General features: G+C 38.3%; 1 protein-coding gene and 1 long non-coding RNA gene across 4 annotated transcripts in view; one reads left to right on the forward strand and one right to left on the reverse strand.

Moving 5' to 3' along the window:
• The window catches only part of COL4A4 (collagen type IV alpha 4 chain), a 67537-nt gene that overhangs the window by 19294 nt on the left and 21988 nt on the right, over positions 1-26255 (reverse strand). For 2 of the 3 annotated variants that reach the window (XM_017822381.1, XM_017822379.1), the window contains exons 8-32: positions 24634-24702; positions 24373-24408; positions 23591-23653; positions 23078-23113; positions 22863-22904; positions 21832-21912; positions 20373-20426; positions 19092-19151; positions 18416-18460; positions 17315-17368; positions 13440-13509; positions 11898-12002; positions 11138-11302; positions 10498-10590; positions 10007-10170; positions 7982-8054; positions 6656-6762; positions 6118-6301; positions 5482-5550; positions 4462-4566; positions 3691-3909; positions 2617-2778; positions 1798-1968; positions 473-616; positions 15-122 (exon numbers count right to left, since the gene is read on the reverse strand). In XM_017822381.1, coding sequence (XP_017677870.1) covers positions 15-122; positions 473-616; positions 1798-1968; positions 2617-2778; positions 3691-3909; positions 4462-4566; positions 5482-5550; positions 6118-6301; positions 6656-6762; positions 7982-8054; positions 10007-10170; positions 10498-10590; positions 11138-11302; positions 11898-12002; positions 13440-13509; positions 17315-17368; positions 18416-18460; positions 19092-19151; positions 20373-20426; positions 21832-21912; positions 22863-22904; positions 23078-23113; positions 23591-23653; positions 24373-24408; positions 24634-24702 — 2479 coding nt within the window. The remainder of the gene's footprint in view (positions 1-14; positions 123-472; positions 617-1797; positions 1969-2616; positions 2779-3690; positions 3910-4461; positions 4567-5481; positions 5551-6117; positions 6302-6655; positions 6763-7981; positions 8055-10006; positions 10171-10497; positions 10591-11137; positions 11303-11897; positions 12003-13439; positions 13510-17314; positions 17369-18415; positions 18461-19091; positions 19152-20372; positions 20427-21831; positions 21913-22862; positions 22905-23077; positions 23114-23590; positions 23654-24372; positions 24409-24633; positions 24703-26255) is intronic. The other variant, XM_017822382.1, reaches the window with a different exon arrangement.
• LOC108500959 lies at positions 19-8471 on the forward strand. Its single transcript, XR_001876094.1, has 3 exons — positions 19-144; positions 6676-6737; positions 8372-8471. It is a non-coding gene; the product is annotated as an uncharacterized LOC108500959 (long non-coding RNA).

Consider the following 26255-nt stretch of genomic DNA (forward strand, 5'->3'; position numbering starts at 1 on the left):
TTTTATGAACTTACCTCTTTCACCTCTAAATCCATTCTCACCAGGAAACCCTGGGTCTCCCATTTGTCCTTTCTCTAAACGGATGTTAATGTAGCCACTGTCTCCTGGAGACCCTCTTTCACCTTTGAGCCAAAAATATGGAATGTAAGTATATATCATGAATGACATGTCCTGAAAATTAATTTTAGTAATGACTTCACTAATGGAGAAAGCCTTCAAATACTAATTGTGGTTCTCAGTTGTTACACTAGGCTCGCTGCTAACAAAATTTATCCTACTTCTCTTGCTTTTTAGTTAATTCAGTAGTAACCCAGGTGATATTAAATCAGAATTATGAAAGATTACAAAAGATGGCAATTGTGTACTGCCTGTGATTGCACCTTGGAGACGGTTATTCTCTTTCCTATAAAAAGTAAATATATTCCTAACACAGCATCAACATGACTACAGAGTGAAGTGGATTTTTACAAACCTTTTATTCCTATATCCCCACATTCTCCACTAGGCCCAGGTGGACCCATTTTTCCTTCTTCGCCTTTTACTCCGGAGATTCCCACTGTGCCTTGTATTCCTGGGAGTCCTGGGAATCCTTGGGGTCCCTGAATCCCTTTGCTTCCTGGTAATATGAAATGCTTTATTTACATGTTCAGTCTGCTTATACTGTTGCTGTCATATTCTAAGGAAGAGTATAAAGCAAAAGCAGGAAGTTCAGAAGGACTCCTTAGGAAATCAGCAAAGGTAGAGAACCAATATTTGGAGCTTGGCTTCATGCCAAGATTAAACATCTCTTGAAACCCAGATGCCCTTGAAACAAACATTCTCCCCCTACCTGCTGCCACCTTCTGGAGATTTAGGCTACACTTATTACCCAAACTGTTATCCCAACATGCCAGCAGATCTTGCATGTGGCTACTGGATTATGGGGGCTTCATTCTGCTCCCTGTCCCTGTCTTCCAGCTCAGGGGCCTGGTACCCAGAGACCTATTGGTCTTACATAAGAATGAGACAAAGAAGGCATTAAGTACCTCAGCCTTTTCCTCATCCTTTGTCACTATGTTTCCCCTCTCCCATCCAATAAAGGATGGAGATTCTCCTTAGCCCTCCTTTTGTTGCCAACGTATTTATAGAAACGTTTTCGTTGTCTTTTACAGCAGTAGCCAGATCGAGGTCTTAGTTGCCCTTTGGCCCCTCTAATTTTCTCCCTGCGTATCCTCATGATACCCTTATCCTCCTGAGCTGACTGGCCATTTTTCCAAATTTCATAAACTCTCCCTTTCTTCCTGAGTTCCAGCCAAAGCTCTCTGTTCAGCCATGCTGGTCATCTTTCCTGTTGCTCGTCTTTCAGCACATGGGGATGGCCTGTTGCTGTGTCTTTCAGATTTCCTTCTTGAAGAATATTCAGCCTTCCTGGGCTTCTTTGCCCTTCAGGATTGCCTCCTAAGGCACTTTTAACCAGTCTCCTAAATGGGCCAATGTCTAAACATATTGTTCTTACTATAGCATATTACAACCTATTACAGTCAGGAAATAATACATGGAAATAGGTCAGTGCTGTAAAACAGCTAAAGCACCAGGATGCACCAACATGCATTGAACTATTTCCATCCTTTTGATTTTATCATAAGAGAAAGAACAAGGGATGCTGTGGTTAATTGACTCTACCCTGCTGCAGGGTCTTATTCTTGAAGCTGAAAAGAAAGGAGGGTGCAAAGTACTTCCTAGTGTTAACAGCAGCAGAAATAGTTTCCTCTACAAGAGATGTGATAGATGAGGTGGTTTGCAGGATGTTTGACACACCTGTTTCTCCTGGGAAACCAGCAGGTCCTCTATTGCCTGGAAGTCCTGGAAGTCCTTGTGAGCCTGGAGGACCTGGGGGACCTTGTGAGCCTGGAGAACCTTTCAGCCCTTTGATTCCAGGTGGCCCAGCTAGGCCCCTGTCTCCCCTCTGACCTTTAAAGCCTGGTAAACCTGAGAAAAAGAGCTTTAATCTATGTATGTAAATGCAGGAAAAGGTTCAGCAATTGTATCTAAAAAGCAGAAAGTTTTGGTATAAATTTAAATATCAGCAAACATGGCAAAATTGCTTGGAAGCTTTATTACCATGTTGGAATCCTGGCCCTGCCTAGATTTATCACTTGGAATGTTTGTTTTCTTGTATTTCTTTAGTGACAGACATATCAGTAGAAGAGCACTGTGAAAAATCCTTACTAACTTGTAAATACATTTGATATATGTCTCCTAGCTCTTCCTAAATAACAATTCCAGTTAAGAATAAGGAAGATAAAAGTATCACAGTAGTGTCAGGAGCTCAGTTAAGCTACTGAGGACAACAGAATAAGAGTTAACTCTTCCATTTGTTACTTGATAGTGAACACACTGTGATTTGGCCAGTTAAAGAACACCATGGGAAAGAAAGGAAAGTTGGGAAATATCTGGGATGCACACTCTACATTCCTTGAGTTTAAAGAAACCCGCAAAACATAATGTACACCCCCAGAAATGGGCAGGCCCCATGGAAATATTTGTCATGTCAGCTACAAAAATCACGTGATGAAATCTGCCAGAAAATATGTGCAAAGCTTAGTGCTGTGAGGCAACCCCATGGATGTGGTATACCTTGAGGTCCTGGCAGGCCCATGGCACCTCTGAGTCCTGGTGGCCCTGGTAAGCCTGCAACACATGGTGGACCAGGGAAGCCTGGACAGCCTGGTGCTCCTACATCACCTTCTGGGCCTCTAAAACCCTTGGCACCTGGAAATCCCGGAGTGCCAGGTTGTCCTGGGAAAAAACAGCATTATAAAATGTTTTAGTTCCACTCCTCACCATCCCTCAGAATTCCTAATTTTAATTTTGAAATTTACATGTTCAGTTACTGTAGTGTCTTAATTGTCCTCTAGTTTTTGCAGTTTGTGCAAACTGGTGCTTTCCTGCAATTTAGAATTGGCTGTTGTGTAAAGCTCCTTTCTTTAAGGAACAAATATGAATTCAGCCCTCATCTCTAGGTAAGGATGATAGCTTCTGATGAGTAGGAGCAGAGTGGGAGGAGCTCACTGGCCTGCACCAGACACACAGCTCTGGGGTCAGTTCTACAGGTGTTCCCTGCACAGAAGGATGTGTGGAAATGCTTAGGGCTGGGCAAAAGGAAGACCTGTAAAAGGAAACAGCAATATCCTCTGTAAAGTGGGAAGGAAATGCACTGTGGAGATCTCTTTGCAGCAACCAGCAAAACTCCCCTGCAGAAGCGAGGAGTGTAGTACACAAGACATAGAGGACTTTATTGCATAACTCTGGGCAAAGAAATTCACCCCTCTGTCCCTGAGTGTTCTCCTGCCCTTTTCCAGTCTGTTCAGGTTTGACTAAACAATCTGAAGCAAGGACTATCTGTGTGGCAGAGCAGGAAGCCCCAAGCCCAGATGAGCATCAGGCATCAAGTAATAGTAAGAATAGGAAGCTGCACTGTTACTCCATGGACTGGGTAAAGGCATCTTTTTCTTCCTGCAGTGCAGATCCCCTGAGTGGCTGGTCAACCTGAACTGTGAAAATGTAAATGTAAAATCAGGGTGTACTGTTCACAGTCACCATGATGGATCCAGGTAAGAGGACGTTTTATCTGAATTAGTACCATCTTTGCTCAGATTTTGTCCTTTAACAAAATGTTTCATAAACTATTTCATAAAAACTGGCCCATACCTTGAAGCCCAGGAATGCCTGGATTACCCCTTGCTCCTTGTGCACCAGGGGGTCCTGGCAGTCCCCTGTTGCCTGGGATTCCCGGAGGGCCATATGTGGTGTCACCTGGAAGACCTTTCTGACCATCTATGCCAGGTGGACCTGGAGGGCCATTTTTACCATCAACTGTAGATCCTCTTTCACCTTGATCACCAGGATCACCAGCTGTGCCTCGAAAGCCTGTTGATAGGATTTTTAAATTCAAATAGGGCATAATTCAGGAGGTGTTTGGTTTTTTGTCTGTTTGTTCATTTTTCCCCTCAAGCTGTTATATTATAATTCAAATGTAACCAGATTTAAATTATTACTTTGCAAAGAAAAATAATATCATACGTTAAATTTCAGGTTTCTCATTCATAGCTAATGATACATGAGGATTAAAGGAGCTAATTCCTGTGGGAAGTGACAGGGGTTTTCTTTGGAGCAGCATCTGTCTTGACTACTATCACTCTTGTCCAGTTTACTCCCTTTCCTAAAATTTTACTAATTGTTCTCAGTTTTCTGAGAATATTTCCTCTCTGGACACTGAACTTTAGGTTATTGCAGCACCTGCAAAGCTGGAATAAAGAAAGGGATACTGGTAAAGATTTCTGTTCCACTAGCTTTTGTTGAAGTTTGTGTTTTATTCTATAGTCTATGCTACAGTGTTCTACCATGGTAGCTATCTTTCCTTGCATTTATATATTACAATCTGACCAGCAGGTCTCCTGGATTAAGAGAAGCACAATTCACCTTCTGGCCCAGGGATTCCTGCTCCTGGCCTGCCTCGACGGCCTTTTTGCCCTTCAAAGCCATTTGGTCCAGGATGCCCAGGGAGTCCTTTTAAACCCTTTGGTCCTGAAAATAAAAAAGAAGTACATAAACTGACAGAGTGCTCAAATGTGCTCCCTGCTCCATAAACAGCAGATTGCAGATCACCAGAGTCAATTAGAAAAAAAAAAATCTTTCCTATAACATTTTAATGTTACAGGACATCAACAGTATTAACCCAGTGAATGACAGGTGTCAGCTCAAGTTCTACTCTCCTGTGCTATATCCTGCTTCTGGAATGCTGCAGATGAGCTCAGTACACGAATCCCTGTTCTTTCATGTCTGTACAAATTTTTGCTCCCACCCACAATACTGGTGTCAGGGAACTGGGTAATACCATATTAAGGAGCTTGAAAATCCACTATCTCCAATTCTTCTGATCAGGATTTTCTGAGGAATTTCAAATGCTTTGGAGGCAATCACAAGAAACGTCTTGCCAGTTCCTGGATGAGTTCTTTGAATTTAAATTAAGTTTAAAAAGTTGAAATAATGGTAATAAGTTTTCAGATTTTAGGGCTCAATTTCAACTTGCCATGAGCAATATAGTTTTAGAAATTACAGCCTTGCAGCATATTTTTGCCTTGCACATCTCTTTTTCCCAGTACTCAGATGTACATACTCCAGGTCTTATCTAACTCCAGCCATCTGCACATTTTACAGACTCTCTCATGCATTTTAATTGAGGCAGGACAGAGTTTGAAACTACCTTCACTTAATTATTTCTATGGAGGCAGCCTGCACACCTTTTGATCATGCAAACTGCAGCTGTCTGGCCCTTGATTCTATTAGATGAGTATACTCCTGTGTATTTGCAGTTTTACATTTTCAGGCATGTATCTGTTGAAAAAGTGGAATACTGTAGCTTTTTAGGATAGCTTCTTTTTTAAAATTAGCAACTTAAATTTCAATTAAAATCAGAAATTCTCCTATATATAAACATACCTTGAACACCTTTAAAACCTGGGGGACCTGGATTTCCAGGGTATGGTGATGTGATGCAGACAGTTTCACCTGAAGCAAGAGGGAGAAGAAACTGGCCTATTTAGTTTTAGAATAAATGGAGTCTGAACACTTACTGTAATATTTCTGTGGAACTAACCAACTAGATGTGCAAATGTGAAATTATGCACATTGTTATTTCCATATTATTTAAGTTTTGATGGAGAATCTTAAAATATATTTTTCTTGACACTTTCTATATAATATTGGTTATATTTCAAATTGTTGTAATACAGTTGTATTTTTTAAAGACAAAGGTTTAGTTTTATTTCACTTGTCTTGGAAATTTGTCTTTACAATAGTTTTTAGTGCAAGAAAGAAATAATATTTTCATTTCAATTCTATGCATAGTTCTGGTTCATACATATCACTATCATTGTAGATGTTTTTTTTTTGGCTAAGCACTTTTTATAACCAAAAACCAGACCAAGCCTTAAATATAAGTTATATTTTCCTATAAATTAAGAACATCTTCACTATAAATGAATAACACTTTATGTATTACATATGAAACTGTAATGGATGCCACCAAACGTGTATTTTTGTTATTTCATTCTTAATGTAAACAGTCAAAATTACCTTTCTGGCCTTTTGGACCAGGTGGCCCAACATTACCAGTATCACCAAAGTCTCCAGGGCTACCTCTGGCTCCTGGAGGGCCAGGAAACCCCAAACCAGGCAATCCCATCTGTCCTTTTACCCCAGGAGGTCCTGGGAGCCCAGGGAATCCTTTATCACCGGGAAGCGATACTCCAGCATCGCCCTGAAAGAAAACTTGTTGGTAAGAAGTAACAAGAGCTCTCCTCTCTTTGATTATGAAAAAGCATGTTTAGGGGATCATCTGGAGAAATCACTTTCCAGAATTAAGAGACTACATGGATGACATTAGTATTTTTAAATATTTAAGGGCAATAGGAACAAAGGGGTTAGTGGATTTTTTGTTTCCTGATCCCATAATATTGGGACACAGTATATGCAGAAATTATATCCAGGAATACCAAAACAAGCAATGATATTTACAAGAAAATAATTTTTCAGTGGATAAAAACTTTCATAACCTTTCATAAAATAATACATTAATTGAAATGGAAAAAAAATCTGAGAGAGTCAAACATACCTCAACTCCTTTTTCCCCAGGCAATCCTAGTTCCCCGTCTCTGCCATCAAGACCTCTCTGGCCTGGAAATCCTGGAACCCCAGTAGGTCCTCTTTCACCTTTTAATCCTTAAAATATTTTGAAAAGAAAAAGAAGTATAATATTTACAGTAATTATTTTTTTGAGGGGGAGGTGGAGGTTATTTCTTCTTAGGTAAATGCTGAAAAACCATTCATCATATCTGCATGGTAATTCCCAGTCCTTGAATTCACATTTCCTTGGTGAAGTATTTTAGGCTTAGGAAGGCTTTAGTTGGACACCTCATGGAACAACTTGGTCTCTCTGTAAAAGACATGTTTAGAGGCACCACAAGAATGTGGCTTTTATTTGTGCTATATGGAGAGTTAAAATATTGAAATCAGTCTGGTTTATTCTTAATTTCAGTGAAATCAGGTTGTAGCAATGTCATATGATGCAGAATATTTGCATCAATATTTCCCAAAGGTTTTATTTTCCCCCTAGATTTCTCTTGCACTGATATTTATGAAAATGTAACTTTTGCTGTGTCAAGAAATCCTTTGCAAATAGAAGAAAATGTTTTCCCCTCTCCAACATCTGTAAAAAACCCACAGGCATCCAAAGCTAAGCTAACTTTTTATAAACAATAAGATGGACAATCTTTTGTTTGAATAATTAGTTTAGCATTTCTAACTAGGCTTTGCCTTCAGATTGCTGTAATTTATTGCTCTCTGTTTCTTTTGCTTTTGCAAATCATAACCATAACTGTGGAGAGGTTTTGATCTATTTAATTACAAGAATTTCAGTTGTGCAACTAGTGGCCTATTGTTTCTCTTCAATGCCTGGTCAAGAGTAATTTTTAGAAATAGGAGCAGGAATCTGAATAGTCATTGAAACTTTGAGTTTTTCCCAAGAAGGATGTTGGTGGCTTAAGTTGAGGTAACAGCTGTGTTATTGATATATGACACTTCAGGAGGTGGTTCTGTACAATAGTATTTGTATTCTGCTGAGTCTTTGCTATACAAACCTCTGTAAGACCCCAACTATCAATCACAGGACATGAAAAATCATTTGTTAGCATTAATAACACGCTGTTAAAACTGTTTTATGGCTCAACTATAGAATAAAAACCACAAAATGCTGTGTTGATCTTCTGTTTAGCAAGAAGAGATGGTACCAAGAAAGCAGTTTGGACATACATGCCCTCTAGGTTTCAGTAACTTACTGAACTAATGAATTTATTAAAGAGCAGATGAATATGTTTTTCTCACACTATTGCCTAGACATTGTATAGGAAACAAACAGACTAAAGATAAAATGTGTGGTTACCTTTTATCCTAACTCTTCCTGGATCACCCTTCTCTCCTTTTTCACCATGCTGTCCAGCAGAACCAGGGGTCCCCTTAACATTTACAAGGAAAAAAAAAGGTGTCAGTTGTCTCCAGCACAGAATCAATGTGGGAATTGAGGGGAAAATTAGATATCTATCTCTTGCATGGTTTCCCAAAACCAACCAGTTAAGGTGACATGCCAAAAAGAAACACTTATCTCTTCTGATGATTATAAAGAGGTGTGTGAATGGTACCTGGCCTTCTCAGCCTGATTCTGCCAAATGTATGGATACACAACTAAAATAATTTGTAAAGCTGGAAGATTTGGGTCCACGGCTGTAAATGCAATATTAAAATTCAAATGATTCACTAACTGTTCCCACTGCAGACTTCAACCCACAATCCACTGAGGAAGGGAATCTCTGGAGTGTGGTGACTGCAGGATGGGGCTTTCCTCCCGGAACTGAACACAGCAGCAAGTAAGTGATGCTTTTTTTCTGAATGAAAACCCACAAAGCTGCCAATAAGAAATTTCATCTACATCTAGTTAGGTAGGTGTTGTGAGAAGAATCTATGACTTGACAGGTTTAGAGGAGAAAAGAAGTGCTTTTCTATATTCTTATGCTGATTTGTGCTCTCAGCTCTCCAAGCAGAGTGCAGTTTTCATGTAATCATTGGTGATCTTGCAACAGTGCATGTGGGTAAATATATTTTACTGCAGAAAATTTAAACAGAAGTAAAAGGCCACTAAGGTACAAAACTGGGGTATTATTTAGCCAGCTTCCTCTGTTATTCAAATTTTTTCACTTAAAAATAGGTGGAAAGAATATAATGTGATTGTAAATCATGACACTTTTAAATCAGATAGACTTTTGAAAAACATGTATCTGAAACTAGCAGTGGCTATTTCTTACAATGTTTAGATCTTTATGTAGGCAGAGATCAGTAAGTAGTGTTTGAAAGGAAAAATGAGATATTTGTGAAGAAAGGAGAGCAGAAAAATGGAGAAAAATGGTCCATTAAACCAAACATTTCTGTATCAAAGTGAATTATTTCCATCCAAAATGATTATTTTGTTCTTGTTTCTCGCTTAAGTAACCTAAGAACAGAAAATATTCAGGACAAGGCTTCAAGCTTTGCTTCAAAACCAAAGGGACTAAATCATACTCTCAGAAGTAACAAGAAGATCAAAATCTCACATAATCCACACAGGTAATAGTGTTTTAAGAAGAAAACAAACAAAAAACCCACAAGAGCAAATGTAAAGCTTGTAATGAAACCATTGGCACTAGAATGAGAGAGCCCTTCCACATCCTTCCTTCAGACTCACAATGGTTTTGTTTGCTTTTTTTTTATTCTTTTGAAAAAAAATGTTCTGGAAACTTTTAAGCAATTCCTCATGTGCAAAAACAGTTCTGCTATTGAAACCTCAAAAAACCCCAACAATAACAAAAAAACAGCAAACAAACAAAACACAAAAAACCCAAACAGCACAAAAACCGCCAAAACACCTCCTCAAAACAAAACAAAAAAACCACTAAACAAACAAACAAAAAAACCCCAACCATAATGCAACAGTCATAAAGCAAGGCATATCTGCCTGTATTTTCAAAGAAATTCCTCTCACACACAAGAAAATATATTAAAAAAACCTCTCTTTGGCATTATTTTGGTATGCAGCATTCTGGATGTACATTTTGCATGTCAGACCAGAAAAAGTGGATCAAAATCACATCAAGTCCAATAATTTATCTTATAAAGTGTTTCTAAAGCAGTTAGGTTAAGTGGTGCTTTGAATTATTGCTCACTGTGGGGAATGAGATAAACTATATGAAGCACATTAAAGAAAATAATTCTGTTTCCAAAAGTAATAGCTCATTTCATTAGACTGTAACAAGCAAAAGTAGATGGAAGTTTCAGATAGTTTTCCAGGGCACTTTCTCCACTACTCTGCTTAAATGCCTCCTGAGCTGAGAGGTAACTTCATGTTATTTATTTACCAAAATTCACGAAAACTACTCACAGGGAGCCCTGGTGATCCCATTGCACCAGATAAGCCTGGGTCGCCCTTTTCTCCGTATCTTCCAGGGTATCCCATTTGTCCTTTCTTTCCTTGAACACCTGGAGGTCCTTGCACACCACGGGGACCAGGAGGACCAGCACGACACGAGCAGAGGCCTTGAATTCCTATATGAATGTGTCAAAATTACAGTGAAAAAGTTGCAGAATTAATACACAAAAAAATAATGCTGCCCTTTCTCTTTTCTGTGTGAGTAGTGCCTGGACCATTTTATCTCATTTGACTCCCTTCAAAGAGGTGAAGCTTTATCAGCACTAAGTAACTGCTGCACTGACATCATCTACTGACTTAAAAGCCCCAGTGCCAACTGGCCATTTAACTCTGCACTTTGATGGGCCTTATCCACCAAGTTACCATAAACTTCTTGCACATTTAAATCTGACATAACTGGCAAAGGTCTCATATTCAAATGGTTTTTATCCAGGCATGCTTACCCTTTTCTCCTTTTGCACCTTTTCTTCCTGGAAGGCCTATCTGACCTTTTGCTCCAGGTTCTCCAGGGATACCTCTGTCAGTACAGATCACACCTTTGAAAAAACAAATTGTACAGCAAGTATAAATCAGGTTGAGTGTTTCCACAGCTTAGGTCATGTATTCTCCTCTCCCTTATCTTGTTATACTTGTGTGAAAGGTTAGAGACCTTATTAAATGCTTTACAAGTTGTTGCTTACAGATTATACTACAAGAATCAGTATGACTTGAGTCGATGTTGACACATCATTGCCATTACTACTTTTTTCCACTTAAAACTTTACTTTTTCTCTTCTAAAAGATGCTGATTTGGGTTTCCTCCTCAGTTTGCTGTATTTTTAACTTCAGGTGACATATTTTTAGAGATTTTATTTTATACATCTTACTTTTGTGGGCTTAAATCACCCAGAAAACGATAAAAATCTTGAAATCTCACTCATCAACAGCTAACATGAAAACATGTTTTCAACATCCCATGTAAAGTCTGATATATCTGCCAAAATGAACTTTTCATCTCTATGTTTTTTGTAGGACCAACAAAAGCAATGGATCTATTAACCTGCAGAATTATATTCTTAATACATAAATTGCTGTTGAACCTACTGGGTAGTCCAGGTAAGCCTTGTCTTCCTGGCTGTCCTGGTAGGCCTGGTGGTCCAGGAAATCCAGGTCTTCCTGGGATTAATTCACCTGTTCCAGGCAAACCAGGGTCACCTTGAAAACCTTGAGGTCCTGGTGCCCCACTTACCCCTGGCAGGCCAGGCAGACCTATAAAAAAAGAAAGGTGTAAAGCCCATACAGCCTCATAGTGATTACTGTGAGATATCAAGGAGGAAACACAGACCATGCAGAACTGCCCTGAAAGAGAGCTTCTATATAACAAAGACTTAAATCTAAATCTTCAGGTTTTCCAGGATCCCCAGGAAAGGAGACTTCTGCTTTAGACCTTAAAATGCTTCTTTTCCTCCTCCCCTATTATCTCTTTTCCAGATATCCCAGTTATTCTCATTCCTTATATAGAGCAAACTCATCCTGATCACTTCCCTTTATATCTTTTTGAGATGAAGAACAGAATTTTTGAGCACAGCACTCCAGATAAAGGCATACCGTGGGTTTACAGTGCATGGTAATATTCTCCTTAGCCTTTTGTTCCTTTTCTAGTATCTCCTAATGTTCTGCTTGGATAATTTTCATTCTTTTCTTTGGCCACTTAAGTGCCCAGTTAATATTTTTAATGAACAATCTGTAGAGTTCAAATCCTTACTGTTGGTGGTTTTCGTCATGCAAGAACAAAGTAGTTTTATTTTAGTTGCTTTTTCTACTAGTGCTATATAGTTCATATTTTATCCCCTACTTCTCTTACTTGTTCCATCAAGCCCTGGTCTTCCTAGCAGGCCTGCAGGACCCATTGGTCCAGCTGATCCCATATCACCAACAGGACCGGGAAATCCGGGATCTCCTCGTGGGCCTATAGGGAATTATAAAAATATGTGAGTCAAACACCTTATTGACAGCTTAAATCTAAATAAAACTGAAGCCAAAATTGTAATTTGGAAACTACATGAGAGTAAAACAATTTATGAAACATTTTAAAATCTGTAACAATTTAATTTTAAGGTGGGAGGATTTGGTTACTTTTCTACGGATTCCAGCCCAATTTGTGGGCACATTTTTAACTTTTCATCACTCTGTAGTAGTATCTTTGTGCTACATATTTCAAAATGCTGAGAGAAATGTTTGCCCAAAATAAAAACACTTGGCATTTAAAATAAATATGCATCTCATGTTATCCCCATTTGGAAGTGCACACAGGGAGGTCATTTCAGGATTGTCTTGGTTGAAATTATGCAAATTTTTAAAAGTATATTTTCAAAATTGCTACAATTAATAAAATTTAAAATTGCAATTACATACTGATAAAGAAAACCTGAATCAGATATAAACAGCTTCATGAAATTGGAGAAACAAAATATTGGTACTAGTTGTGTTCTCAGTTCTGCTAAGGGCCTCTTTCTCTGAAGACTGTATCCAGTCATACACCATGCACAAGATTAAATGTTACTTGAGATATTAAGCATGGGGTTAAGTCTTTTATTGCATGGGCTGGAAAGTCAATGGGAAAAAATGTAATTGATTTTTGGGGAGTTCTGCTGAAATAAGGTTTCGTTGTAATTTACTTCTGTTCACAATCAGCTTTTGCTGCAGTAGGAATACAATTTATGGTGACTTGTCTGTTGAAACATTCTCACAATACAGATTCCCCAAGTGTTACATGCAAAAGGCAGAAAACTTGGTTGTTGCCCGTTGTTTCCTGCTATGAAGTAAAATTTCCACACATCTTTTCACTGATTAGATGATAAAGATGGAGATAGAGGGAGCTGGGACATAAAAACCCAGCCTGAGGTTTAGGTAGGCAGGTAATAAGACTGAAAGGTATTCTCATGGGGGTTCTACTTCCAAGATTTTGCCCCTACTATGCAATAGGAAGCTTAATTATAATCTAAAAGTCTGCGTGTTGTGGCAATTCTGAAAATAGGAATCCTAAATTACAGTGAGTAGACAGGTTTTCTTATCTGGCATCCATTATCCAGCATGGGCTTACTTTTCATAGTTTTTTCTTAAATATGCCTTGGTCCAATAACTAGAGACAGTCCTTCAGATCCAGTTGTGACTGTGTGCACAAAGATCTTTCAGACAAACATTTAATCTGAAATTCGTATGTTTAACTTGGTTCCAGTGAGATCAGTGAGACAAACAAGTACAGCCTGTGGCCACCAGGAACTGAATGGTTTAGGATCCTGTTCCCAAATCCCTTGGAAGTGACCAAGTGACCACTTTGACACACCTCAGCAAAACAGGTCCCACACTTTATACAGCAGAAAGACTGGTTAAAACTAGATATAACCTTTTATAGGAAGCGGTGGAGTTCCAACAGCTCCAGGAGGACCTGGGGGCCCTTTTTCTCCTGGATCCCCCTGTAAGTCCAACAATAAATTTTATTGATAGATACAAACGTAAAATGCACCAGCATGTAACTGAAAATTTCAACAATTGTAAGGTGTGTAAGGATGTGACACACATCACCTGGGAAACTTGACTTTGACATTTTATAGCACTTAAAACCAAGCAAAAAGATTTAAAATAATCATTATCTTTCATGATACCAGTGACTAAACAGCAATATACCTATCACACATATCTATTTGACTCTCTAAAACATGTGACTGCTGTATTTGATTTCATTCATTTATTGTGAAGATGACTCAGTTACAGTAAATCAGTACCCGTTTAATTGAGAGACTCTGATTTAACAAGCAAGCTGTAATTATTTGCCTTAAAATTCTATATCAGAATTAAGAAATTACTTCTATGATGACTGATAAGCTTTAAGAAAAATGGTTTCACAGTCTAACAGATATCAATGGTAAGAGATACTCAAAGCTTTTATAAGTTTAAAACATCTGCATTAGGGAAACATAAAAGTGGCTCCTAATGGAGAGGAAAATCACTTCTGCTTGGAGGATTTCTACTTTAGCTTGGATTTTGATACTTAGAATTGCAAGTGAAGTGGACTTTAGGGGAGGTCTTTTATGTGGCAAATTGTATTAAGACTTTTTGCTTTGTAGATTAGGATTCAGCCCTGCTCTTTCAGCAAATGAAAATAAGAATGTCAATGTGGGAACTGCGTAGTGAGGCTGCATTCCTGGGACTGGAGTTCAGGTCCTTTTAGGACACAGACAAGGAAGACTGGGACTGCACAACTGGATATCCATTCTTACATAAGTAAAAACAAGGAGTCCATCCCTCTTTCTGGGCTTTTTTAAAAAAAATTATATCTTTCCAATAATTAAATTGTTCTGGAACTGTCACTGGCTGCTGTCCTCTTGACCTCTGTTTTTTTCCTTTGACTGTATCTTGCAAAATGAAAAAATATCCTTGTGTCATCTTTGGCTCTTTTAAACAGGAACATAAATTTGTCTTTCCTAACGACATAGAAGAGCCTTCTGTGTGGCAGGAAAGAAAAAGCAAACCTAGCATTTTCCCTCCACTGATAAATTTACAAAGGATTTTGAGATTTAAAACTAATTTAATGATGATAAAAGTATGAAAGATTTGTACTATAGATGTATTTGGCCCAAGTCTTACATGATTTTCATAGTGATTTTAAAATAACACAACCAGAACACAAGAACATACTGAGGAGTCAATGAGCCAAGGTCAAACATTTCTGTTCTTGGTATCTCCTTAAGTGACAAATTCTGATTGTGGTCTGTTTTTAGGCTGTCAGGTCTAATGACCCCCTCTGGATGGCAGCTTCATTTTGCCTCTGTTTTCACTGGTGATACACTCCTATATAATGGCCTGAAAATGTTTGGATTATTTTGTTGACTGATACTGTTTTGCCATAAAAAATTTAGGAGACTCAATTTACCAACATCTTATTGAAAAAAAATAGTGTTGCCAGTGTCCAGACTTGGGGACCAAAAGGTATGACAACAATTCCTTGAAGACCATTCTTTGCTTTTAGCAACAGTTAATATTTTTTTAAGATGAGATCTACTTTGAAAGCGACTGAGGATTTTTTTCCTGAGTCTCTATATCTTAAATCTGAATCCATCTTAGATTCTCTCTGAGCATGTTTGTTTCAGAAAAATCTATGTGAGGACAGGCTATTCCCAGGTGTGTTTTTAATCATAATCTTGTTCCTCCAGTCTATGTAATTTTCAGCAGATCATAAGCAACAGCTGGTGACGCCAGATGAATAGTTGATGAAGTCTAGATAGATCTGCTCCTTTCAGGAACAATCAGATTTCTCCAATTGTTTCCCAAGCAAAACTAAAGCATCTGTGCAATCACTCAGAATTTTGCATATCTGTCTGAGTACACCTGTTTTTTATTAAGTTGTGTCTATATTTGATTTGTTTGCTCCTTGGATTAGCAATTGTAATTTCATCTTTCTGATTCATCACTGCAGGGCTTCACACTTTTCCCTAGAATAATCTACCAACAATTAATTATTTTTTGGTTACTGTTTGTTGTGTTGATTTATGGCTACTCAGACTGTGGGCTAATCAGTGGAGTCTGAAGAATGTCCTATTCTGTCTATAAAATTACTTGTCTCAAGTCTGTTAATGATGCCCCAAACTAAAACAATATGTACATCAGGGTAAGAATTTTTAACAACAAAACACTTAAGGTTCGATTCTACTTTTTAGGAGTAATGGACTGCAATGAATCTTCTGTTTAAGCATGCAGTGTTTCTGTCTAATTAGTATCTAAATGATCCCCCATTGTTGTGAAGCTGATAATGGGCAAATGGGAGAAAAAGTGACATACGTGGGCAATTTCTTCCCCCCAAGTATGACCTCATAAATGAAATCTTGGCTGAAAAAGTTGATTTAACATTCTCTTGGCAGGCCTAACTTTGAAACAAGTAAGTCTGTGACTAAACCAGATGTTTTTATTGTACTTTTACTTATTTACTTCATGTGTTTGTCATTTCTCATTGGTAAACATGCTTCTTGAAAAGCTGTTTGTTGCTTATGACAAGTTTGGACCAGCCTCAGTTTACTTCCTTGTGTCATCACAGATTATGTACAGTGTGTTCCAATCTTAAAATTCAGTTTATAACAGAGGTGATTCTTGCCCAAATCTCTTTCAGGAAATTTACTGTTTTATATGCAGCTTTCCAAAAAGATTATTTCAGAGGGAAATAAACACTCCTTGACTTTGGTATTCCAGAATGTTTAGAGCCAACTTCATTAGTGTCAAAATTTCTGCAATACTGTTTTTGTCCTCTGTACTGTGGTAATATTGGTGATTACCTTTTTCAGCCTTGCTGTCTCTAGTGATGATTCTTTCATCCACCTTCTGGTTTGCAGCATTTTACTTCTCCTCTTGCTCCTATATTCTGACCACTTGGACCCTATCCCAGCCACTCCCTAGCCCTTCCCCTCTGGCTGGACTCATTGCTCCTTTGTTCCCTCTAGAGGAGCATCCAGAACTGCTTTTTCCTTCTAAGTGTGCTTTAGCATTGTAGATTCCATAGAAAATACAATAATTCCCGTCATTGAAGTTTTTGTTGTTACCCAGTATTACAATATGATCCAGCAGTCAGAATTACAGTATCATAGGTTCTGCAGCCTGCAGAAGACAAATGGAAAGCAGCATGTATTGTAATATAAAAAAATAGTTAGTGTCATCTAAGTGAGCAAAAGTAGGGAATGTTTAACCACAGGTGGTGTGGAGTCCAGCTTTCATTCTGGTAAGCATCTTGGAACAGCTGCTTGTGTGAACAGGTTGAGTGCATGCAAGAGATTTTGGTAAATCACTCAGCCTGTCTGAATGGAATTTTGTCACCTCATTTGGAACCAGTTTTCATCCTAGTTTATAGGATTGTACTATTACCTAAGTAGCAGGTTCCTTTACCTCATATACCTCTCTGGGGAATGCCTCGTGTCATTCATGACAACCATGAATACCTTGCAGAGTTCATGGATCAGACAGCTATACTGGTAAAGGTAACTACTGGCAATCAGGATTAACAATTCCTGTGGCATGCAAGATAGAATTCCCACTCTCCTATGCACCAAGTAGGAATGTTTACTTACATTGTTATTTACTACTATGATGTTGAGTAACTATGACCATCAGGAAAACAGTAAATTTTTAAAAGACATGATGATTGTATAAAAGGAAATGGTCTGATAATTGGGTACCTTTTGGAGGAACTGGAGGAGCATCTATATAGGGTTGTGTGCTTGTGTGGTGGTTTTTTACCTGTATGCCTGGATAGCCAGGTTGTCCAGGAAAACCAGCAAATCCTGTTTCACCCTGGAAAGGATCACATAAATATAATTTGAATAATCTGTTAAGACATTAAAATAATTAAAACCCTGTAAGGCAGTCAAACAATACTGTCACATTCTAATTGCACCCACAGTTTGTTTCAGAAAATTCCCTGGGTTTGTACAAGAGATGGTGTGTTTTATAGACTCTCCTGTGTTAAAAAACCCACAACATGTATTACCAGGTAATTTAGACAGTGGTCAGCAGATTCAGCTTAGCTGGGGCACAGAACTAGCTCACATACATACCAGCAGGCTCTAATAGACTGTCTGCTTAATACAGTCGAAATTGGTTTGCTGCCTGCTGAATGATCCTCTTAAACTATATTACTGCATGGAAAGCAGCTGCATATCAGCTTCTCTTTTTATGATTTACTAATACACTCATCCATCCAGTAGTCAAACTCTTTAGGTAGGCAAAAGTAAAGACCATAGTAAAACCTAATTTTGCAGATAAAACAGTCACCTGGAACATAATTCTAGAGGTGAATATCTGTACATTCAAGTGATTTATGAATGGCATGATCATTACCTCAACTAGATTTGAAAATAAGCTGGGGAGAGAAGATAGGAAAAAGGGAAAGATATAGATCTATATACATACATCTATTGTTCTTTACCCCAGTAAGATGTTTTAAGTTCATAAGTAAAATTTAGCAGACTTAACATCACAACTGGAATTTCTTGAGCCAGAAAGATGAATAAAACATGCAGATAACACAAAATTACACAGTCACCATGGCAAACAAAGTTAACGTGCTGCATAACTTTTCTGTCATGCTGTATGTCTGTCCCACTAACTTTCCCTTCTCCTTGCAACTTCAGATTCCATAAGCAAATTTCAGCCAAATATCAGAGAGTGGCAGAAATTCAAAGCCACAGAGATCATACAAATTCTGTGGCAACAGGTAGCAGAAGAGAAAGGAAGGAATGCAATGTGAGCTATGAAGTATGTGGAAATTCCAAATCCACAGAAAACCAAACCTCGCTGATCCCACTGTTCAGGGAGCTGCTTATACTTTATGCTTCGTACCTTCATTCCAGGAAAACCTGCAGGTCCATAAGCACCAGGATGACCCTGATAAAAGCAAGTAGAATGTGAGCTAAAACCATAAAAACTTATTCAAAATTAAACCTATTCAGAACTGCTGAGCCGTTAACGTAACTTAGATAAATATTACTTGGGATATTTCCAAAAACTTTGCAAAGTTTTTTCAAATAGTTGCTATGACAAATGGACACAAATTTGAACTATAGACCAAAGCAAATCAGTCAGGTCTTCACTTAATTTTTTTATCCTGTTGCACCAAGCACAGCAGTTCAGGTGTTGCTCCATGTGAGCACTGTCAGGCAAATCAAGCACAAGCTGCTGTAAAAAAGTGCCATTGATACGTATGGAAAACACTAAAATTACTGTGTTAGTACTGTGCTACTCCAGAGCAGCTTTGTGCAGCTCTAAATATTTAGAGGATAACCCTGGAGATTTACTTTCTTTCCAAGGACAGAAAGTCTGTATGAGCTTATGTTTGTCTGAGGAAGGGTGAGTGCCAGGGCAAGACTCCTAAATATTCTATACAGGAAGCATGACAGACTAGTTAAAAAAAAAAATCCTTAAAATCTTTCTTAAGCATGCAAACTCAAATTGCCAAATATATTATGACTGTAATTATAGTGAATTTGTGATGTAATTTATTCTGTGACTTCCTTACCCGCAATCCAGGGAATCCAGGAAGGCCTTTTTCACCCTTTTCTCCTCTCCCAAGTATGCCCTGGAGCATTCAAAATAGTTTATTTAAACAAGATGCTCAGTGAAGTGTGCCATAAATTTTAATAGTTGTGCATGTTTATTAAATGATATATATGGATATATATGGTTGATGGATCCTGTCTCCCTTGCCAGGCTCAGTCACAGGGGGTTACTTCATGCAGCATCACTAAGCAGTGCCTCAGTAACCCCAGCTATTCGAGGAACCTGCTCTGGCCTCTTCTCCAAGCTTCAGGTGCTTTCAGCTGCTGAATTTTTTTTATTTTTTTTTTTTAATTTCAGTTTGGGGCATCTTTTGAGCTGCATCAGTTGATTTCTCACCTCCTGCTTATGACTAACAAGTGTATTATCACCTACATGGACCACTAGTATTGGAGCAAGCACATAAAGTCCATCTTTTTCAATGTAAATCTGATATAAAAAGACCAGCTTTGTCCTCTTTTCCAGTGCTAATTAACAGTGGTCTTTTTATGACGGAAAATGAACTTCCAAAAATGAGTGCCAGACTTACAACTCAGATATGTGATGTTCAGGCTTCTCATTTCTTCTGCTTACAAAGCTAAACGAGATTTTAACATAAACTACACTCATTCTTTTGTCCCCATTTATCCTCCATTTTTCTGAGATATGGTAGTTTCCTGCCTGTGGATTTTCCTCCTCCAAATCTATCAGCAATGAAGACTCTAGAATTTTTTGTGGCTGCTTCTGTTCTGCATTCAGGAACTGGTCCATCAATGTTTAAATTACTCATGCTGACAGAAAAAAAAGAAAATGTAGAATAGACAGTAAAGAGCAACTCTCTCCAAACAGGTGGCTCTGCCTTTTCTACCCTTGAGGATATCCATAATGTGAAGTTCAATTTTTTCCATAACATACTGAGGTAAACATACATCATGCTCCATTAAGAACACATTTAGATCATGTCTGTGTCTCTTCTTGAGGAAAAATAATCTGTGCTTTTATTTTTTTCACAGTTCCAATCCACTATGTGTCAACAGCCCAACTGGAAACAAGGCTGACCTTTTGCTACCAGGCAACATTCAATAGGTAGGTATAAAACAGACTCAGAAAGATTTTCCAACAGGGTTTTAAATATTTTTGCTCTCACATCGATTTAGGTGGTGATTAAATTTCACAGCAAAAATGCTGTGCTTTAAAAGATTAACATAATAACCAGAGAAGGACTTTGCCAGTACCATGGGAAAAAAAAACTCCCATTACTTACTTTGGGTCCACGTGGCCCTCTGTATCCTGTTACCCCAGGTAATCCTTTTTGGCCCTATGTATAAAAGGAGAGGTTTTGTGTATATTAATATGCCTATGTGCTGGTTAATTTTCTTTTAAGCCTTGGTCTGAAAAACAGTATTTTGTTAAGCATTGGGTCTGTTTCTCTAGGTGCCCTAGGCACAAGAAAAACATTTATGTACTGATCTTTATTTCTGTTAACACTGTCAAACCAGCATAATGACTGTGCGGTGAGATAGATGTATGTTTTCTCTTGCAAGAACCTGCAAATCAGGGCTTTGCTCCTACAATCATGCATGACAGTAGTTCTTTATTGTTTGCTGCTCTTCCTGGTTGGATATAGGTATTCACAAATGTAAATCTACACTTTTGTGCACAGCCCCAATCTGACTGGGATGCAGGGCTGGTTTCATGGTCATGGCCATGTAATGTGTTGCACAGCAGCTATGTCACACTTCCCAGCAACGTGGGAGTTTATGTAGGTTCTTTTGGTCCTTTCCCTCTTCCTCATACACCTGTACATAGCAGCCATTTGCATAATCAAAGCCTAAGATCCAATATGTGAAGCCTACCAGTTCCCTGAGCTGAGGCTGCAGGAACAGGCAATACCAACTTCAACTTTTTCTTTGTGTATTTGGGCAAATCAGACTTGAGGATGTAGTGGTTCCAATACAGGGCTTTGTGAAGCAGGTGGGTTTTTTTTAAACAACAGGGGTTACAAATATTCTAATGTTTTAAGCCACACAACTGTGGCTATAGTAGGTGTGATATTGAAGAAATACAAGTTGCCCAGGAAAGTTGTGGGTGCGCCATCCTTGGTGTTCAAGGCCAGGCTGGATGAGGTTTTGAGCAATGTGGTCTAGTGGAAGGTATTACTGCCCATGGCAGGTGGGTTTGGAACTAGATGATCTCTAGAGTACCTTCCAACCCAAACCAATCTATGATCCTATGGTAAATAACAGGAACTTGCAATAAAAATTGACAACAAAATCCCACATATTTTTTATATTAAAAGAGCGCCCTAAAAGGGTTAGGGTTGATAGATCAAAACTGTATATTGGAGTATAGTTTAGCAAAGATATGCAAAATTAAAAGTGTTAGAGAGCCACAAAAGAGATTTAATAGCACAGTAATGAACTTTACCTGAAATGCCTGAAATATGATTTTCTAATGACAAAAGGTGAAGAAAACTAAAGCAAGGGCAGTATCTCCTTTCTGCATCAAGACAGTCTTCCCTCAAGCACATGAGCTAAAGTACACTTGGGGTCTCCTCTCCTGAGAGTTTGTAGGAAGGGTGCTGAACAGCCTTCAGGATTTCTGCTGAAGCTGATGGTTTCTTATAGAAAAATAGATTTGTCTTATCCCATCCTTGCAAAATTTACATTGCAGGATTGTACTTGCCAAGTTGAGCACTGTTAAATACGATGACAAATTAACACCTTTTCTCCTTTGAACAGCTGAGCTCCAGGAGGTCCAACTAACAGTGGTAACCCAGGTGGCCCAGGAAGTCCAGTGTCGCCCTGTGGAAGCCAAAGGAGAGACATTCTGGGCCATGAACTGTTTCAGTGAGACTCAACTAGTTCTCCTGTTGTGCTACAGCACTACATATTTCTGTACTCCTTGGAAATGTACTAATTAACTGCAGAGAAATTAAGGTTTGCACTGACATCTGTAAACCTCTTTACCATCTTCCCAAGATGAGCAAGGTTGACAATCTAATTTCCTATTCTCCTCATTCATTAAAAATAATGTTATGGCCAAGGAAATAAATGAGAACTCATGGCTTCTGCTCCAAATCTGCTGTGGAGATAGTTAGAGGACTGTCAAATCTCTTGTGTGTATATACAGTTTCATATTCTAGACCAAAGCCTTTGAGCACAAGGCCTTGTGAGTGTAAAATGAAATTACTGATTTGCTATGGAAAGTTGTGCATGTTAGACACTTGCACGAATTCTAAGAACTGATTGGACAAATTCATAGAAGAAAAATCAAATATTCCCCATTGGGTCAATAAATCCTGAGTATACTAATATAGGTGGAGACTGGTAGAGGAACTATTATTATGTGTTTGTCCTTTTCTTACACTCTTTCCTTTGTATCTGTTGCTGGACACAGCAAGAGATGAGATTCAGTGACAGTTCTGGTACAGGCACACTCACTGCAGGGTACTGGTGTGATTATTTAGGCAATGCCTGTACAGCAGGTAACTTCTATGTAAATGCTAACTAACATATTGATTGTTGCTTTTCAAAAACTCCAGAATATGCTTGATTCCTGCATGCAGCTCACTGAAGGAATCACTTCTGCACAGAATCAATTGATTCAATAACTTGTATTGCTCCTCCTTCCATTCTAACATGAGTAGCAGGAGCAAAAGCCACAAATGAATGAGTTCCAGGGAAGCCAACAAGACTCTATTACACTTCTAGTTCTACAGCAATAATATATTTAATATTATTTAGTTTCTTACCGGCTCCCCCTTTTGTCCATCCACTCCAATACCTGGATTTCCCTAATTGACAAAGAATGTACACAGTTTGCACATGATCAGAAAATGCTGATATTAGAATTTAATCAAGTAACTCTCATGAAAATCTTGGTAATAATAAACATAAGGAACACTTCAAATAATTGTATAAATTACTCCATTATTTCATAAAAACTTCAGAAGAAGTAATTGCCTACCTGTTGACCTGGCAAACCAGGGTAACCTGGAATACCCTTTAAAAGAGAGTGAAGGTAAGTTAGTATATCTGATTTAGAGATGGCTTTGCTTTGAAAATTACCTGCTCTTGCTGGTAGGACCTAGCAGCAGAATTTTCCCTTGGGATGTACCTATCCCAAAGTGCTATTTACTTCACTTGGTCACTGCTTTCAGGATGGCTGAACTCTGTTTTCCCCCTTTCCTGTCTCCCATAGGTGGTCTTGGGGAAAGGGAATAAGCAGAAAGCACTAGCAGCATTCCACCATAGCCATGGACTGCCAGGATGAAACGTGTTCATGCAGACATGGGAAGGAACAACATATGCTCCAATTCCTCAACTTCTGAACTCATAACGTAAAGAAAAAATCCATTTTTTTTTATCACCTGTCTCAAAAATTACTTCTAGGCCTTGATTCACATTAAGGCAGGTTCTAAAATTGCAGAATTTATGCATATCCAAAAAATGTAAGGCTGTTTAACTGTGTTGATCTTACAGGCAAGCCTGGATGGCCTGGGTATCCAGCTGGGCCCGTTGTACCTCTTGACCCTCTAGGTCCCTGGAAAAGATGGTGAAAGGTCTGTTTGTGAAAATACCAAGAACTTGACCCTTTTTCCACAAAACCAGCCCCTCCAAAATGCCTACATCACATGGACTCAAGTCTACTGGCCTGTGGATTCCACCCACGGCCAGAAGCTTTTACCACGCCTGAAACCTCATTGTGACTAGAACAGCTCAGCACCAGCTTCTGGGTAACACTGGAAAGATACTGGACAGTTACATGTTATTAATGAATTGAAAGCTTACTTTGTCAGCAATTGTACTACAATGTGGTGAGCTGATACAGTTCATCAGTGAATACCTTTGTGAAGAGCATAAGAGAAACCCAAAGCCATTAAGAGCGTGATTCTGCAACAAAATCAAGCTCTCTCTTCTTTTTGTGTTTTTATGGCCACAATAGTGTAGAAGAAGGTGTCACATCTCTGCTCATCTTGAGCATCATGAAGAAAATATTCTGCAAACTGTGAGTACCAGGGCATCAGCTGCTCCATACACAGATAATGCAGATGGGTACAGCCTATTTCTCATCCTGTTCAGTCAGCAGGAACTGGCTGTGGGGCAGAGTAGAGGGACTCTGTGTTTCTTAGACTTTATTCTGGAATTCTGCTATTTAAGGCAGGCAGGGAGAAACCCCAGTGTTTCTTACTATACCAAAGAGGAAAATTTTAAAGATCTTCAAGCCAAAAAGTAGGTACAGAACCTACTGACTGTACTTACAGGCATGCCAGGGGGGCCAGGATCACCTCTCTCTCCCTGTAATGACAATCATTTAGCAAATGAGTCAGCCCAAGCCTTGTTGTGGGTGTTTTCTATCTTTATAGAAATTAAGATCACAAGCTATCTGTTTCAGTTGTATATGTGGTTTTAATCTTATTTTTTGCATCAAGCTTTATTAAATAGTGAGGAGTAATGGAACAATTACATTTACCATATATGTTTCCCTGCAAGTTATGATTTTTCTTTAAATCTGATACTTACTGGAGGTCCTTTTCCAAAATGTGCAACATACACTGAATTTCCTTTTTCTCCTTTTTGCCCTGGATTTCCCTTTAAAGAAAAAAAGTCTCTTAAAACATGATCCACTTACTGATACTCTACATTTCCATGGAGACTGAATGATAAGTTCTCAGGCTGTGATTTTCTGGTGCCCCTACATCACAAGGTGATCCACTAGGATCATGTATGATCATTTTGCAGTTCTTTTATCTATCAACACCCTTAAAAGTAAAATTACCTTCTGTACAGTTGAGCAAACCAGCTCCCCACAGCTTCTGAACTCCTGCCCTATTAGGTGCTCCTTTGCTCTTGGCCCTTGATTATGCTACACTCTTCACATGAATTAGGTAAGGGCTTACAAACAGGAACCACTTTCTTTTCCAACAAGTTAGCAGAAGTAAAGCTGATGAATATGTACATGGTGTTGAATTAAATTATACAGGACAATGTTATAAATAAGAATAACATAAAAATCTTAGCTGTCACGTACAGTCAAGCTGGTACTTGGTGCAGCAAATCGATTTAAAATAGGCAATGTGCATAGAGAGGTTGGAATAGCATTCTTGTACACAAGAAAATGTGGTTACTATGTCTTGCCTTTCTGAGTAGCTAAATTAATTTTCACTGGAATTTTAGTATGCATATCCAAGGCTACATGCCTATTGTTTCTCTCGGTTTTTGCAAAAGTATTTTGCAAATATTTTTCTAGGCCTGTCAAAGAGCATGCTCCTGAAATTGGTAGGATTTACACTGTAATTTGTCCCATGTCTCATTTTTCCTTTATGTCATTTGGCTAATTACAAAAAATAAAACTCTCTTTTGAAGGCCATAATAAGTAAGAAAATACAAGTAAAATTAGAGTTTGAGGAGAAATCCTTTTTATCATTTGAAAGGTTAATGAGTTACTTTCAGAGGTATAGCAAATGAGGTTATCATTAAGTTTTTCATAATGTTGTGTATTTTATAGCATTTATTGCAAGTCCAAGACTGAAATGGTATTTTATTATAATTGCTATATTTTTGGATAACATCTTTTCACTCTGGCACCCTCTGCACATTTTTTTTTAATGTCTGACTTCAGCATCTTATTTAGCTCCTACAAAACACATTGGATTTTTCATGTAAATTGCAGTTGGTTTAATTGTTTTACTTGGAAAATTTCAGGGAAGCTTTTAGACCAACTAATTAGCTATTATTCCTTCAGAACTAAAACTTGTTTCCATGAAAAGTCAAAGACTGGGGACTAAACCAGCTCAGCAAAATTTCTTTGGAGCTTCAGTAATTTATGTTGCTCACTGACATGAATTTCTTTTATCATCATTAGTATAGCACTGCTAACAGAGCTACCTAAACAATTTTATAATGCTTTCCAGTTTACCAGCAAAAGTAAGCAAATATTAAAGAACTCATTTTAAAGATTTTTACTGTGAAATGATCTACATATACAGATAAACACACAGGCAAGACTAGGTGTGCACAGAGCAGTCATGGATAGATATGTGTAAAAAGTGGCACAAAATCTTAGAATGTAACAGGACTTAGACTTGCTGAGGCTTCCACTTTCTGCTAATTTATCTCATTCATGTCCCTACTATTAAGGCTTT

Source organism: Lepidothrix coronata, unplaced genomic scaffold (assembly GCF_001604755.1).
Source record: "Lepidothrix coronata isolate B3197 unplaced genomic scaffold, Lepidothrix_coronata-1.0 Scaffold97, whole genome shotgun sequence".
NCBI lineage: Eukaryota > Metazoa > Chordata > Aves > Passeriformes > Pipridae > Lepidothrix > Lepidothrix coronata.